Genomic DNA, 17,671 nt, shown 5'->3' with positions numbered 1-17,671 from the left:
TTAATTCGATTGGAAGGACGTTAAATATCATATTATGGATGCCGATGCAATAAGGGTAAGGGTAAGGGAAAGGGTACATCGATCGTCTAAGGTATTTCCCATGAGATTGATAATCATATAGCGATATTATAATTTTATTTACTTGGAGATGTTACTTGGGGGAAACATTGAGTACTCATTTCGAAGGAAATATTGAAGTATAAATAATACGTGCTGATAATTAAACATCTATCGTAATCTTTTATTTAATAACAGCACACACGGCGAGAATAATTGCTTATAAAATAATGAAATTTAATATGAAATGAGCTTTCGCATTATCATTTAAATCGATTTATTTGAACAAACCTCTTCCATTAAGAAAGAATATCCACCACCATCACCACCACCACCACCATCAGCACCAACCATCATTTATAAACGTCAACTTTTATATTCTCATACTTCGATGAGATAAGTGTTTAAAATTGTAAGTGAAAATACTTCGTTGGAAGTGTATAGCTAGTCCAATAAATCCTTCATTATCCGTAAAATCAATCATTTGATGGTTTAATCGATCAACGAATTAACCTTCCCGTAACCGAAATCCTTGGAAAACGATTTTCACGTTGTCGCATCCCTTTCACCGTCGATTTCATTTTCCATTATGTACTTAACTCTCATAAATCCATATATATATGTGTGTGTGTATGTGTAAATATATACATCTACACATATACTATACTTATACACGTAAAGTATATGAATGTGTTGCGTAAGTGATTGAGTTTGTATTTGTATTTATATTGGCATGTATATGTTATACATATATGTACATGTGTATGACAATAAGCGTTCGATCGTGTTCCTACGGAACTGTCACTTATGTATGCACATGGTAAGTATACACAAGTATACTACAATATACACACGTGTACCTATTTGGCACGAGGTGGTTCTAAAATGGCCAACAGATTACGCGATAACCATAGTTAAACGCATTCGCTTCCAAAGCATTAAACGACATCTATTTCCTATCATTGACAGAGTTTGTTAATGGGATTGGAACGGGGAAAGGGGGAGGGCAAGGAGAAAAGGAGAAGGGCAAGTTTTCGCAAAAATAACCGCAACTTCTATTATTATTATTATCTTTGTCAGAAAATTTGCGAGCAATTGGTCATACGGAAATACTCGATTACTAAACTGCGTATGATTAGATTATGAATGAATAATCTCGTTTAAAAAAGAGGATATATTATATCGTAGAGAATGTTTGTAGAAAGATAGAAAATAAAAAAAAAGGTATGTGTACCTATGTACGCACGTAAGAAGTTATACTTCTTTGCCGTACCAAAACGAACATAACCTCAATAACCTCAAAAATAACTTCAAAAAATAACTTAAAAGAAAAAAATAATTATTGTATATATATTATATAAGAAAGAATAAAAATACAAAAACTGGGTGTGTGTACTTATGTACGCACGTAAGAAGTTATACTTCTTTGCCGTACCAAAACGAACATAACCTCAATAACCTCAAAAATAACTTCAAAAAATAACTTCAAAGAAAAAAAATAATTATTATATATATATAAGAAAGAATAAAAAAAAGAAAAAGAAAATATAAAATAGATATCAGTCCACACTAAATATAAGAGAGATATATCGAATTACTTCACGCGTTAACAGCCATGGCGCGGTTACAGCATTAGTTCTCGCTTCGATCGTTTAAGTAAAGCAGCACTGAATACGATTAGTATTTGGATGGGTGACCCGCTTGAGAAAAAAAGGGGGGAAGAAGAAGAGAAGACAACTTCATGCCGTATACTTGAAATCGCTTTTCCGCGCGTCGTAAGATACCGACAAACTTCATGGTGTCGTTTTTCCAGACGCTCGGAACAAAATCACTCCCCATTACATTTTCCCCAACACGGCAAAAGAACTATAACTTCAAAAATAAAATAGGAAGGTGTAAAAAGTATGATAGAATTAGTGGTAAATTAAATGTCCGATCTTACTCTAACAAATTGATAAAACATACACATTTTGATATATCGGTATACTATTATCATTGAATGCGTAAACGTAAAACGATTCTGAACGAGACAGATTAATTATTACTTTGAAATCCGAATGTGTAGCTCCGAAAACCACGGTCACGATAAATTGATTATAATCTATATGCTTAATTTAATCAGATGCTTTCAGGAGTGAAACCTATGCGTTAAGTCAAAGCTAAAAGCCCTTTTACGCATACGTTCCGATTTGACGTAATTCGATATATAATATTTATTAACGCGAAGAGAATTTCTTTTTATTTCTTTTTTTCTTTTTTGTTTCTTTTCCGCGTCAATTTATTTTTAATTTTCGATTTAAATGACAGGAAATAGCGACACGCGATATTTTTCTTATTTTTTAATTTATTTTTATCCTCATAAGGTTTATTATTACTTTTTTCTCCTTTTCTTCTTTTTTTTTTTTTTTTTTTTTTTCTTGAGAGAGACCACGTTCTATACTTTGATATTTATTATAGTTTAAAATTAAATTCAATTAACGTCATTTACAAACGTATTGTTTGTTAATCCGAATTATTAATAATTATAATTATTTGTAAAAATCAAGGGTAACAAATTTTTGCGAATTATTTATGCAGTATTATCATCGTTATTTTTTATTATTATTATTATTATTATTATTATTATTATTGTTATAAGTAAGAAATATAAAAGTCTGGAAGAAGATAATAATAAGAAACGCGTCGTTTGATGTTTCTTTATTAATTTAAAAGTGAAGAAACCAATGAAATCATTTTACTTTGTGTATTTCTTGAATTCTTTCTTGAATTCTTCTCGTTACGTTTGCATTATTATTTTATTATTATTATATCATTATCGTCATCGTCATCGTCATCGTCATCATTGTCATCATTGTTATCATTATAAATGAGAAAACGAGTAAGAAAGATAAAATCGTGAGAGAACAACGTTTTCCTTACGAACCCACTTTTCATATCCTTCTTCTTTTCCATTTAAATGTTTCCGTTCCCCCCCCGCCCCCTTACCCTGAAATGACAAACGTTTTCCTGCTTAACGAGCCTGGCCATGTGCAATTTACCATCCAGTATTCCGATCATTATTTTCCTTGATCATTTGACACTTCGTTCGTTCGTATTTTTCTCTTTAAAGAAGAAAAAGAAAACTAAAAAAAAAAAAAAGGAAAAAAAAAGAAAGAAAAAATTAGTCAACGCTCGAAGAAAAAAGAAGTAAAAAAATTATTTTGCTTAAAAAAAAGGAAAAAGGTAAGAGAAAAGAAATAACGAAGGAACATAAATGAAACGAAAAGAAGAATTCAAAGGGGGCAGGTGTAAATACGTAATTTGCCAAAAAAAAAAAAAAAAAAAAAAAAAAGGGCAAGAGCTTCTTAAGTTATTTTTCGAGAACCCTTATCTTGATGAGGAGGACTGGTTAAAAGCTATGATTTAATGAGTTTTAATGCAACCAAAGCTACGGCACAAAAAAAAGATAAAGAGGGAAGGAGAGAGAGAGAGAGAGAGAGAATAAAATATTCTGAGTGCAACACCGACACAGTGGGTGGGAATGATAAAAAAAAACAAAAAAGAGAGAAAAAGAAAAAAAACAGTTCGAATAAATCCGTACCAATTAACTCTAGTTAGGTCTATAAATCAGACTTTAAAGAACGCATCGATCGTTTAATAGAACTCGAAGCAACATTAAGCTCAAAAAAAAAATATAGAGAGAGAGAGAGAGAGAGAAAGAAAAACCTTATGACACTTATACCAAAAAAAATGATATATATATATAACTGTAAGTCGATAAAACAATAAAATACGAAAGATCCTAATTAGAAGAGAAATCTGAACAGGTAAAATAAAAAAATAATAAAGCAACAATTATACAGAACAGAATATCAATTCTAAATGAGAGAAATTTAATTGTAAATAAATATTACTTCAAAAGTTTATGCGAAATTGTGTCAAATTTGTTGGTCAATTGTTATTATTTCTCTTCTTTGTTCTTTTTTTTTTTTTTGTTTTTTTCCCCCATTAGCCAAATATCAAAAGAAAAAAGTTAAAAAAGAGGAATAAAGAATGAATTGAATATTGTTTCATAATTAATATATTTGTCATTTGTAATAAAATAAATGAATTCGTTTAATGAACGAATGTGTGAAAAGTATAGAAAATAAAGATCGAGATTAATTTTACATTAATATGAGAAAAATAATTACCAATTGTTGTTTATGACCTAAATCATTTATGGTGTAAAAAAAATCTATGGCCAAACCCATTGTTAAATTAAATCGGTGAGCAGCTCCACTCACCGTTAATGGGGTGGAGCTTGGTGTTGGGCATCTTGCAATGTGCGGTGTGAAGAACTAGCTCACCGGTTTCGGCTGCAGCTTGCAATAGCATCTGTTGATGATGGTGTTGTCTCGTCGATGATCTGTGATGGTGTACGCTGTTCAAAACGATGTTGCTCGATGTTCTGCTCAAGGCTTTACGTTGTCTGACAGCTTCCTTGTAAATCTTGCAGTACATCACTATCATCACCAGACCAGGTATCCAAAAGGATACGCACGAGCTGATCACTGCATACGGACGATTCACTATGAATGCACAAACCTGAAAGAAAGGAAAGATATATTCAATCATTTTCTTTTTTATTTTAATATAAACGAATAAGAATATTATATTGTTACAATACATTTGTTTTCTCATCAATAATTAATTAATAATATATATATAGATATATTTATTATTAAATTTTATAATATTATATTTATTTATTATATATAATTTTTATAACATTATATTTATTAATATTATTTATAATATTATATTATTTTTATAATATTAATAAACTATTATAATATATATACAGAAATTATTAAAATAAATGTGAAATGTGCTGATTTTTCGGTGTGCCGATTATTCGGGTTTTCAACTTAGCGAGGGTGTTTATTTGAACAAAAACCTACTGGGAAATTTTTAAATTTTATTTACAGTAATTTTCAATGATCTTTGGGCAAAATTAATGACAATTAATAGATAAATAAATAATCATATAATATTTGTTATTTAATTGAAGAATTTGTATAAGAATACACTTATCAAATAATATACATTTAATCTACTAATTAATGTAACAACTCTCAAACAAGGTATCAGTTTTGTTATATTAGAAATATTAGATAGGTGATAGGCATTTTAAGGTCTACGATCGATAGTAATCCTCTTATAAACGACTAGCAGGTGATGCACGTTATATTAGTTAAAGATTCGTACCACCTTACCTATATCTTCCGGAGGTAACCGGAGCATCGTACTTAGAACTGTCATGAGATATTTTTATCTTAACCGAGAAAGAGTTGGTAGGAAAGAAACAAAGATAATTTTAAATCGAGTTTGTTTTTCTTTTTTCTTTTTTCCTTAACGAGTAACAACCAAGGTATTTTATAAGAACCGAAGAATTTCATTTATAATAGGATTACCTCCCTAACCAACAAGGGTGTCCCTATTTCCGTTTGATTCGTAGCTCATTAACGTTAAAAACTTTCGCGGAAAGTAATCTTAAAATATTTTTCAACTAAAATTCAATATCTAGAAAGCGCACAGAAAAGAAAAAAAAAAAGAAAAAAAAAAAAAAAAGAAAAAAGTTAGGTCGAACGAAGTTGGGAATTAAGTTCGAGATAAATAAGAGAAACATCGACAAAAGTATATGGAAAAAGTTTTTCGTCTAAAAACTCGAGAGGGGAGGGGGATCGATAAAATTAGCAAAAATAAAAAGAAAAAAAAAGAAATAATAATTAAAAAAATGAAATTAGAAAGATAAAACATAAGTACATACCTCGGGATTCTTAACCATGAATTCGAGATGTTCTTCGGTGGTGTACCAACCCATAAAAATAGGTATAAAGCTGATAAGAGCTGGTAGGATCCATGCACTTCCAAGCATACACCCGACGGTACCTTGTCTCATGATGACCGTGTATTCGAGAGGGCTCACTATTGCATAATACCTATCGACACTGATACAACAAAGATGGAGTATCGATGCGGTTGAGAAGTAAACATCCAACGAACTCCAGACGTCGCACATGAAACGTCCGAATAACCATCTGCCACCTGATAATTCGACCGATGCATTGAAGGTCATTGCGCACATGGCAACCAACAAATCAGCCGCTGCCAAACTGACGACGTAACAATTGGTAACAACGCGTAATCTTCTGTGTCTTCTAACGCTAGCAATGACCAATGCATTACCTAGTACAGCTGTTGTTATTATACTACCCATTATTATTCCTTTAATCACTACAACAAATACGTTCACGTTTTCCGGTAAATTTTCAACAGTTGGATTTTCAACCGGTACCGATGTAACGTTGTTACTACCACTACCACCGGAAGTCGTGCTACCGTTACTTCCTGTAGTTTGAGTCGGATCCACTACCCTACATGGTATACTCATCGTTACGGCTGCCGCCGCCATTACGTTCAACATGGCGTAACTAACCTCTCGATTATCTCGACCCACGCTTCCAATAATAATTTTAACTTTTTTTTATTAACGATCAGCATTATGAATCGTTAATCATGAAAATCATTTACGTGGATATATATATATATATATATTTGTATGTATCATTGAAAGATTATTTGTATATTTATCTTCTTATCGATATTATTAATTTATTATTTATATTAAATTGTTTGAATTATTGAATTATATATTTTATTTCATCTTCCAGTTATTTTACGACTCCTCGCGAGTCTTTCTCGTGGATTCTTGATAAGACATTTTCTTCTTCTGGCCCGAAGAGCCACGTCGTACGATCTCAGTGAGTTTCTCATTGGGTTCGGAGAACGATCGTTGTTAAAAGTTTTCTTTACAATTTTCTCGGCGTCTATGTGTTTGTAAGCGCGCGTGTGCTCGCGACGTTTTTTTTTTTCTTTCTTTCTTTCTTTTTCTCGATTAATTTTGTTTCATTCCTTTCTCTTCTATTTATTTTCTTTTCTTTTTTCTATTTTGAAATTTCTCTCTTCTTCTATTTTTCGTATACAAATATTATATTATCTATTCCGAGTATTTTTGTTTATTTTTATCTTTCGATTCGTATCCTTCTCGTTCTTCAAATTCTCGCTATAAAAATGTCACATTAATAATCAATCTACTACAATACTTATAATTTTATTCGTTGACTTATATTTTTCTTATCGAAACCTAATCGCGTGCGTGCGTGCGTGCGTGTATATATTTATAGAAATATCTCGATAAAATCTCATAGATATTAGATATAAAAAAAAAAAAAAGGAAAAAGAAAAAAAGAAAGAGAGAGAGAGAAAAAAAAAAGGAACGTATAAATATATTTGTCGTAAACGTATTCACGTTCCAATTTGACTGTAATACTTGATTCGAGTTTGACATGCCTCGAGTAAATAAATTTCATTGGAGTAAGATAAATATTGGGGAAGGGAAAAATAAAGGAATAGAAGGGTTGGGATTTGGGAAGAGAGAGAGAGAGAGAGAGATAGATAAATCGAATCGAAAGAAGGGAAGGGATTGGGGAAAAAATAAAGGGATCGTGAACACGAGCGATATCGTGAATAAAAAACGACCTGAAAATGCTTGTAGACACGAGCCACACACACACAAACATACATTAAGAAGAAAGGATACAGATAGATAGTATTACAATGTAGATTACGACAGTAAAAGGTACACAGTATTTCCGGCAGAAAAATAAAAGGGTTTTTTAGATTCATTTTACTGTGTAATTTGTGTATTCTTTCGTTATAGTTATATTAGAAACATATTCGATATTTGTTTTTACAAATTGATCTACAATGGGGGTCGATAGAAAAATAATTCGCATAATTTTTCGTCAACGTGGAAGAATTTTTGTATAATCATAAGTTAGAAGGAAATAAGTGTTATAAGTAATTAAACATTTTGTTTAAATTATATAAGTAAAGTTTTAAATAAAAAAAATCGATTTTTTGAAAATTCTAACTGCGTATAACTCCTTAAACGTTAAATTATACATTGTATATATACATATATTTTATATAAACTTTTGTTATTAAAAAAATTTGGTCATTTACTCATTCTTTTGCACGTATGTAGTAGTAGTAGGAGTTAAAAAAGTAAAAAAGACGAAACACGTATGAGAGAGATCGTTTCTCGATAATTAATCAACTACACGTCGAATATATTTTTTTTCCCCTCTGCTCGTATTCATTTTCATCTCTCTCGAATTTTTCATATTAATAAAATGAAATTACTCGTGGTAATAAAGGACCTATATATATATATATTATAAGTCGAATGAATCTCATAACGAATTTTAATTATTCAATATCAATCATATTATAGAAATAGAGTTATCGAGTGTATATTATTTTTATTTCAAATCTAATATAATTCATTATTATTAAATGATTGATACAATATATGTTAATCTATAAAAAGTAATTTTTCTAATAAGATTTTTTTTCCTTTACACATTTTATCGTTACACAGTATCCAATTTTTAATAATTCAATTATAATTAAAAAAAAAAGGAAAAGTTACAATTATATAACAAAATTTATAACAAGTAACACGTTATATTTGCCGTTAACTTAAATTATATTATCATCACCATCATTTTACGCGTTAAACGACAACGACAACGACAACGACAACGAAGAAGAAGAAGAAGAAGAAAAAGAAAAAGAAAAAGAAGAAGAAGAAGAAGAAGAAGATGACGGAACTTGTATTAAGAGGAAAGAGGTTAACAACTTCCCGGAAGCGATACGTGCCGCTCGAAAAGCGGATATCTCGAGTATGACTGTGACCTCGAGATAGAAAACGTCTCGCCATTTTACCCTCAACCATTTTATCTCCTCCCACCCCTCTTCTTCCCTCCCTTACATCCCTCTTAACTCACCCACTACCCTTCTACCGTTTGAACGAAATTATTCGAAAGGTTTTGAAATTTATCTGTTCTATCGCAGCATCCGATCAAAAATTCGTCATATCTAATTTCTAAGAAAATATTATTCAAGATTGTACGTGTTAAGATTATGCATGTTTATACAAGATGAATTGTTAACATTTGAACGAGTTTAATAGTTTTCATTATTCGCGATTTAATGGAATAAATTATTAGGAATGTATGGTTATAGTGTTTTAATAAGAGAGGTATTCAGATAATTAGTTTTTATTCATTATATTTTATTTATTTTGCAGTAATTTATGATATATATATATATATATATTTTTAATAGGTTTTTTGAAGTTATATTTCTTTTGGCGCGTTGGGGAAAATGTAATGGGGAGTAATTTTGTTCCGAGCGTCTGGAAAAACGACACCATGAAGTTTGTCGGTATTTACGATGCGCGGCAAAGCGATTTCAAGTATACAGCATGAAGTTGTCTTTCTTTTCTTCTTCCCCTTTTTTTCTCAAGCGGGTCACCCATCCAAATACTAATCGTACTCAGCGCTGCTTTACTTAAATGATCGAAACGAGAACTAATGCTGTAACCGCGCCATGGCTGTTGACGCGTCAAGTAATTCGATATATCTTTCTTATATTTAGTGTGGACTGATATCTATATTTGATTTTCTTTTTCTTTTTTTATTCTTTCTTATATATATATATATATATATATATATATATATAATAATTATTATTTTTTTTTGAAGTTATTTTTGAGATTATTGAGGTTATGTTCGTTTTGGTACGGCAAAGAAGTATAACTTCTTATTTTATATGAAGAAGTTATTATATTTATGAGTCGTAAAAAAAGTGATTAGTTTGGAAGATATTTTGAAAAGGTAATTCTAGAGATTAAACTAGTATACATCGTGTATATTATATTATTCATTAAATATTCTAAACTTCAAAGTTTCCACAAAAGTTACATGTTAAATCACTTATGACCAAGTTATATCTACACGAGCACAGGAAAACTCGAAATAATATTTTGTTATTTTTATTTCTCCATTTTTGATGTACACGATAAATATATTACACTTTTGATATTTTTTTCTTTTCTTTTTTTTTTCTTTTAAATTAAAAATTTCAATTTTATCCTCCTACGAATTAACGTAAAGAAAAATATTCATAATTAATAACACAGATCAATCCATGATAACGTTCTTACACGATCTTACGAAGCTTTCAAACGATTTCTATCATTTGTCAAAATTGATTTATGCCTATGCTAGTTAATCTCTTTCATAAAAAAAAAAAAAAAAATAAAAATTTACGATAGTTTATATAATATCATTTTAATTCGATTTGAAGTACGATATATATTGTTATGTTTTATCATGTCAATTTGTTCTCCATTATTTATATCGTCGATTCATCTACCCACACTTTTCAATATTATTATGAATTACCACGCGAACCATCTAACTTCAACGCTTATTTTCTTCATTTTTCATACCGATTTCTACTCGATCCGTTATTTATATAGTATGCTAGGGAAATATTTAATATTATACTAGCTCAGTTCTTACAAGATCGATGATAGTTTCCGATAAGAGAAAAATAATAATAAAAAAAAAAAAAAGCTTCTTCTTTTTAACTTATTATTTTTCTATTTTCTTTTTTATTTTTTCCACGTTCAAAAACACTAAAAAAAAATGTTATACATTCAAATAATATAACAATAATATCGAAATAAACAACTACAATAATATATTATTGCTTTTATTAAGAATTCATCTTCGAGAATAAAATAATATTATTTATATATATATGGATTAATAAAATATGTAGGACACGCATACAACTAGTAAAAATAAACAATATCAGAGAATTTCAATAATCCACAGATCAAAACAAATTAAAAATACTAATCAATTAAACAACAACATTGTTAGTAGAAAGATTTAAGGGTTTATTTTATTTGAAATGTTAAAATGAAAAGACTTTGAAATTTTTAATCTTGTTACTAGCTTCATGTATACATATACAGGGTGTCCCACATAACTCTAGTCACGATTTTTCAAATACTTGCGATAACCTGACAAAAAAATACTTTAAACAAAAGTTGATATGTTGTTAATATTTGGCGAATGTAAAAGGAATGCAAGTGAAGCAGCAAATCTGTATATTGCAAAGTACCCAGAGAGGCACCTGTATAAAGTAAAATAATTTTTTGTTGAAATTTGTATTTATTTGCTTTCAAGGTCATCCAAAAGTCATAGTATACTACATCGTCGAATTCGTATTTATATGAACTATAATAATGTTAAGCCAAAAATACTAAGTGCTTTTTAAAGAAATAAAGGTAGCCTTAAAAAACATTAAAAAAGAAAGTTTTTTCGAACTTTTTTTTATTGCAATGTATAGTCGATTAAAAACAGGTCAACTGTTGTTGAAAGTATTTTTTTGTCAGGTTATCGCAAGTACTTGAAAAATCGTGACTAGAGTTATGTGGGACACCCTGTATATTAATAAAAAATTAAAAATAATAATAATAATAACAAAAGAATAAAATATAAAGCAATTACTACACGTTTATTCGAACGTAAATGAAATGTTACGTATTTGGAAACTTTCTGCAAAGTAAAAATATTTTTTTCGATTGGATTCGAACAAAAAGAAAAGCAAAATAAAAAACCAAACAAATTAAGTTATTATATATATATATGTTTATAAAAAGTTTCATTCATTCGAGAAACCCCCACAAATTTAATCTTTCATAATTTTCGCATGAATGATTTTAATTGACACGCCAAACGCAAAAAATCGAATCTCGACGTGTGATATTTTCCTTCTACAAAAAATTACTTTCTTCAATTGGGGGAGAAAAAGAAAATAAAAAAAAATTTCTTTCCTTTTTATATATATATATAATATATATAATATATTAAAAACATAAAACAATTTATTTTAGTTGGAACGAACACGAAGTTTCAATTTCGATCAAAAATAACAAATGTTTTCAATAAATTCTAAATTTGAAAGAATATTTTTACATGCGCGAGAGTAATAAATCTTTTTTTTATTTTTTACCTTTTTTTATATTTTCTATTTTCTTTCCATCCTTTATTTTCAATGATTTTCAACTCGTTTTGATATAGTACTACGTATTGAATTAAACGATTAATTGGGATTATAAATCTAACTTATTATAATAGAAGTATTTTAAACGAATATCCAATTAAAAGATCGGAACTTTAATCGTGTAAAATTTTAAAATGTTTGGAAAAAGATCAAAATAAACGATGTTTTATAGGCAAATGGGGTTGACTGAAGTTCAATATTAAAAGAAATGTTCAATTTTTCTAGCTACCTTCGGGCAATCGATTCTAAATTTCATGGAAAATAGATAAGTTGTGTGTATACGTGTGTATGTGTGTGCGTGATTGACTTTCACGTGAGTAAGATTACATAATATCGGCTCGAATATTTGTTTTTTTCTTTTTTTTACAAAAATATATCATCATGAAGATAAATAATAAAATATAAAGATATATAATCTTTAATAAATACGTGGGTGGGTTAAGAAATTTTAGACACAGACTACAATCTTTTTAAACTCACAATCAGTTTTGTAAAAACTGTAAAAATAATAAAGATTAATTTTCATCGATAACAAACAATTCGAATTCTTTGAGTGTTGTTCGTCCCCGAAATTAATAATTGAAATAATACAAATTTTCAAATAATGCACGAATACGACGTGTAAGTACTTTTCTACCTGTACGTACACGTGAGTTAAGATTACATAATATCGGCTCGAATATTTGTTTTTTTTACAAAAATATATCATCATGAAGATAAATAATAAAATATAAAGATATAAAATCTTTATAAATACGTGGGTGGGTTAAGAAATTTTAGACACAGACTACAATCTTTTTAAACTCACAATCAGTTTTGTAAAAACTGTAAAAATAATAAAGATTAATTTTCATCGATAACAAACAATTGGAATTCCTTGAATGTTGTTCGTCCCCGAAATTAATAATTGAAATAATACAAATTTTCAAATAATGCACGGATACGACGTGTAAGTACTTTTCTACCTGTACGTACACGTGAGTTAAGATTACATAATATCGGCTCGAATATTTGTTTTTTTTACAAAAATATATCATCATGAAGATAAATAATAAAATATAAAGATATATAATATTTAATAAATACGTGGGTGGGTTAAGAAATTTTAGACACAGACTACACTGTTTTTAAACTCACAATCAGTTTTGTAAAAACTGTAAAAATAATAAAGATTAATTTTCATCGATAACAAACAATTCGAATTCCTTGAGTATTGTTCGTCCCCGAAATGAATAATTGAAATAATACAAATTTTCAAATAATGCACGAATACGACGTGTAAGTACTTTTCTACCTGTACGTACACGTGAGTTAAGATTACATAATATCGGCTTGAATATTTGTTTTTTTTCTTTTTTTTTACAAAAATATATCATCATGAAGATAAATAATAAAATATAAAGATATATAATCTTTAATAAATACGTGAGTGGGTTAAGAAATTTTAGACACAGACTACAATCTTTTAAACTCACAATCAGTTTTGTAAAAACTGTAAAAATAATGAAGATTAATTTTCATCGATAACAAACAATTGGAATTCCTTGAATGTTGTTCGTCCCCGAAATTAATAATTGAAATAATACAAATTTTTAAATAATGCACGAATACGACGTGTAAGTACTTTTCTACCTGTACGTACACGTCCGAGATGAAAACGATGGCAAATGAACTTGTCGATGTCGAAGCACGAAATCCAATTGGGAACAATTAACGAGGCTATTGGTGTTCTGCTGACAAATATCCGACTACGAGGCCAAATTCGACGATTCGAGCATCGAAAAGTTTTATTCCCCAGTTGCCTATTATTGATTTAAATACTAATCCTTCCCCTGTAAAAAGAATCATTTGTTTATTCTATTTAAAATGAAAATATTCATACGAAATTGAATCGTTATTATTTCGATAATATTTAAAAGTAAAATATAAAATTCTATAAAAGAAAATAAAAAAAAAGCGATCTATCGGTTGAAAAAAAGGATACCATAATTTTTGTGAAAATTTAATATTAACGGATAATCACGAACTAGACGATAGAACTAGTAATAGAATAAGATAAAAATTAAGTTATCATCAAAATTATAATAAAGTAATCGTATTAATCGTAACAGTTGTTGGATCAAACAATTAATTAAAACGATTATTTTAATAATTAAGAAAAAAAATAAAGAAACGTAAATCGTCAAAATAAACGCAAACGATGCATATGTAATTTTTACGAAAATAAAATAAAAGATTGAACTCGCTGTCGCGAGTGTTTTATAAGAAATTTGTTATTGTTGTAACCTTCGTGAAAAATTTAACGATTTAACAGTTTGATCGTGACTGAAATAAATGATTGGTTCTAATACTAGAACGATGTACGATATACGATAAGGGATGAGTGATAACATCGACGAACCCGTGGACGGGGCTCAGCCGTTATGTGGTTTCGATGAATGATAATTTAAAAAAGATAGCAAAAAAAACACACGATGCGGATCGATTTAACGAGCCAACACACAACATACAAGACTTCTACTCTTGTCTGTGGGGATGTTGTATAAAGGAACTTTATCTCGAAAATAATAGACGTTCGCTCGAATAAACTAGAAAGGTGTGTTCAATTTTATTTTTTCCATCATTAAATATACCGCTTGTTAAACCTACTGCAAAAGTGATAAACAAGAGTGTATCATCTCTCTGTTTGACCAAATGAAATTGATCTACATATAAAATTCGTTCGACACATTTTCGATGCGATAATTATATTTTATTAAATTAAATGTCCAAAGTAATGTTAGATACAAAAAGAAAATAATATTCAACGCGTGTCTAATACGAGATCGTATTATTAAAAGAAACAAAATTTGCGTGCATCTTTAAAAAAGAAAAAAGAAACAAATATGATGAACTTAAAAAGTCATCAATATTTTTTAATATTAATATTAATTACGAGAAATTAATCTTGCAAGAATTCGTAATGGTGTCGAATGGTCAGAAATAATGTGCAAATATAAAATGTTCTAATGGTTTTATTTAATTTCAACTACCGTCGTATCAACGTTGCAATAAAAAGAAAATTTATTGCCAAATAGTTTCCTGAGAAATGTTCAAAAATACAATAAATTCTCTCGAAATGTCTATTGCGTTAAATAATGGATAGATAATTTTCAACATATAATTTTCGTAGGAAGATTAACAATTGATACCACGGAAAATATTTGTTTCACGAATTTGAGGAAAGAAATTTCAAATAAAAATAATTAAAAAAAAAAAAAAAAGAAAAAGGGAGGAACGCGAGATTAATACTTAAAAGATCTTAACACTATTTCATTAGGTGAAATGTCTTGAAATTAATTAATAGGTGAACTTGCACATGCATATTCAAATCATCCTTCTCGCATGCCGTACCTGTTATATTCATTATCACTATATTACTTTCCTTCTCCTCCTCACCCCCGTCCCCTTTCTCTCTATCTCCCTTTTTAATCCTCTTTCTCTATCTTTTTTACATAATTACAAATAAACTGAAAAAACCTATTCATAAATTTTTATTCGAGTGGTTCCATCGATTTCAATAAAGGAAAAGAAATAGAAAAAAAGTAGAGAAAAAGAAAGTATAATTTTCAAGGACAACAAAAGTCACCGGCATACCGTACACTAATTAATGAACACCACAGTAACCTTTCTTCATTTTTCATCGAATTTCTTTTCAACCTTAATTAATCATACAATTACAGGAAGCAAAAGAAGTATCGTCAGATTCAGATTTCTATTCATTCATCTCATTATCATCCCTATCGTTTTGTATACCCGCCATTCTTCTTTACTTTATTCCCCTCAAACATCATCATCGTCAACATCATCATCATCATCATAGATAGTTTACATTGAAAAAATAATTATGCGATATCTGGTTTCATCATTTAATTTCGATCATCTGTTATTGAAAAGAATTTTGATTATCATTTTATTGGTTATTATTGATAAACAAATCGTAATCATTGACTAATATCTTTGTTTGAGAGGTATCCAAAAGTTTAAAGCTTTCTTTTCACGATAAGGATAAAAAAAGGGAAGGATAAGAGGGAGGGGATGTGTGAGTAAAAGAGAAAGAGAAGAGTCTTTAGAAATACAAATTCAAAGAAAAAAAGAGAGATCGACGGATCGAGAACACTCGACTGACACGACTCTTGACCCTAAAACCTGCATCGTCCAGGGTCTACGTCGTTCGATGAATCCAACGTCAAGTATCGATTAAAGTTCCGCGGGAAGTGCAGCCTACGACGAATCGTGCAGCCCTAACGTAAGTAAGTACATCATACATGTATATATAAATATAATTATATATCTATATATATATATATATAGATATAGACATGTGGTCCCGTAAACAACCCCAAGGAATCCTACCAAAACCAGAAACAACCGATATATTTCCTATTTCCCACCTTAAAATCTCCAATTTCAAAAAAGCATATGTACATTATCGTGTGTGAGAAAAAAAGATAAGAAGAGAAAGTTTTATTTCAAATTATAAATTCGTCCCAAAAATGAAAGAAAATTTGTTAAAATTAACATACAAACATCTATTTCACCTAATTACACTCGATCGTGTATCAAAAGACACGTACACGCGCACGCACACGCACACACACGCACGCACGCAAGCATATGCACACACATACATATACGTACATATAAATTGAAAGAAATAAAAAAACTGACTGATGATTAATTAAAGCATCGAGATGTTAAAGTTTGTAATTTTAATCGCGGAATTATTGAGATAAAATTTTTCAAATGGTCGCAACTAATTTGTTTAATTGAGTCCAATAAATGTTAAGAATCGCGTAAGGTAATTTTCGCGCGCGTACGTATACCCTTTCATTCATCGTTTTGAAACGAGACACCGTGCATGCGACGAAGAAGCAGATACGGAAGGGTTGCAAAGACCAAGCATGCTTTCAAAGTTCAGCCCGTACCGCGGAGTCAGGGCGCACTGTCCCTTCTTCCAATGAACAATCGAACATTTCAAGAAAATGCCGCTACGCGGCGCCACGATCGACCGTACCAAAACGGCGGCGCAGCCGAAACGACGACCCTTTCGACCGATTCCTACAACCCCCACTACTATCATTCCTATTTTACTCCTGCTTTTATCATATCACTATATACTTTCCTTCTTTTCCACCCCACCCCTACCCCTATCCTTTCCGTTTTTGGCTCTTTTACTGATCGTTGAGAATTAATTTCTTATTGCCAAGGATTTACGATCTGTGCGGAAAAGATCTTGGCCGCCATTTTGGTTCAATTTTGTACAATTCGAAATATTCCAAACATTTTTGAAATACGGATAAAAAACGCTTTGAAGAATTCAAATAAACGGAAGTTGAATAGATTTTAAATACATTTTATTAAATCCTTCAACGTAAAATACCTTTTTATATTTTTGACGTTAACAATCGTTTGCGAAAGAGAAAACCTACGCATTTTTCTTTCTTTTTCCTTTTTTTTTCTAGAAGATTATGGCTTTTCAAGAGATGCACAAATCCTTAAAAGAACGAGAACAAGAAGTAAGAGAAAATGAAAAAGGAAAGAGAAAAACTGTAATATCGCT

The 17,671-nt window shown here is 29.7% G+C and overlaps 1 protein-coding gene and 1 long non-coding RNA gene across 2 annotated transcripts in view; both read right to left on the bottom strand.

The window, feature by feature from the left end:
• Positions 1-6,668, bottom strand: part of LOC122526139 (octopamine receptor beta-3R-like) — a 56,592-nt gene extending 49,924 nt beyond the window's left edge. The window contains exons 1-2 of the mRNA XM_043649341.1: positions 5,849-6,668; positions 4,323-4,623 (exon numbers count right to left, since the gene is read on the bottom strand). Of these exons, the coding sequence (XP_043505276.1) occupies positions 4,323-4,623; positions 5,849-6,505 (958 nt within the window). The 5' untranslated portion in view covers positions 6,506-6,668. The remainder of the gene's footprint in view (positions 1-4,322; positions 4,624-5,848) is intronic.
• Positions 6,669-7,090: 422 nt separating this feature from the next.
• LOC122526138 lies at positions 7,091-17,161 on the bottom strand. The gene is made up of 2 exons (XR_006305968.1): positions 16,750-17,161; positions 7,091-7,144 (listed from the first exon to the last, which is right to left on the bottom strand). It is a non-coding gene; the product is annotated as an uncharacterized LOC122526138 (long non-coding RNA).
• Between the last annotated feature and the right edge of the window lie 510 nt (positions 17,162-17,671).

This window comes from Polistes fuscatus, unplaced genomic scaffold, assembly GCF_010416935.1.
Source record: "Polistes fuscatus isolate 324 unplaced genomic scaffold, CU_Pfus_HIC Scaffold10, whole genome shotgun sequence".
In the NCBI taxonomy this organism is placed as follows: domain Eukaryota; kingdom Metazoa; phylum Arthropoda; class Insecta; order Hymenoptera; family Vespidae; genus Polistes; species Polistes fuscatus.
This window is presented reverse-complemented; position numbering and strand designations above follow the sequence as displayed.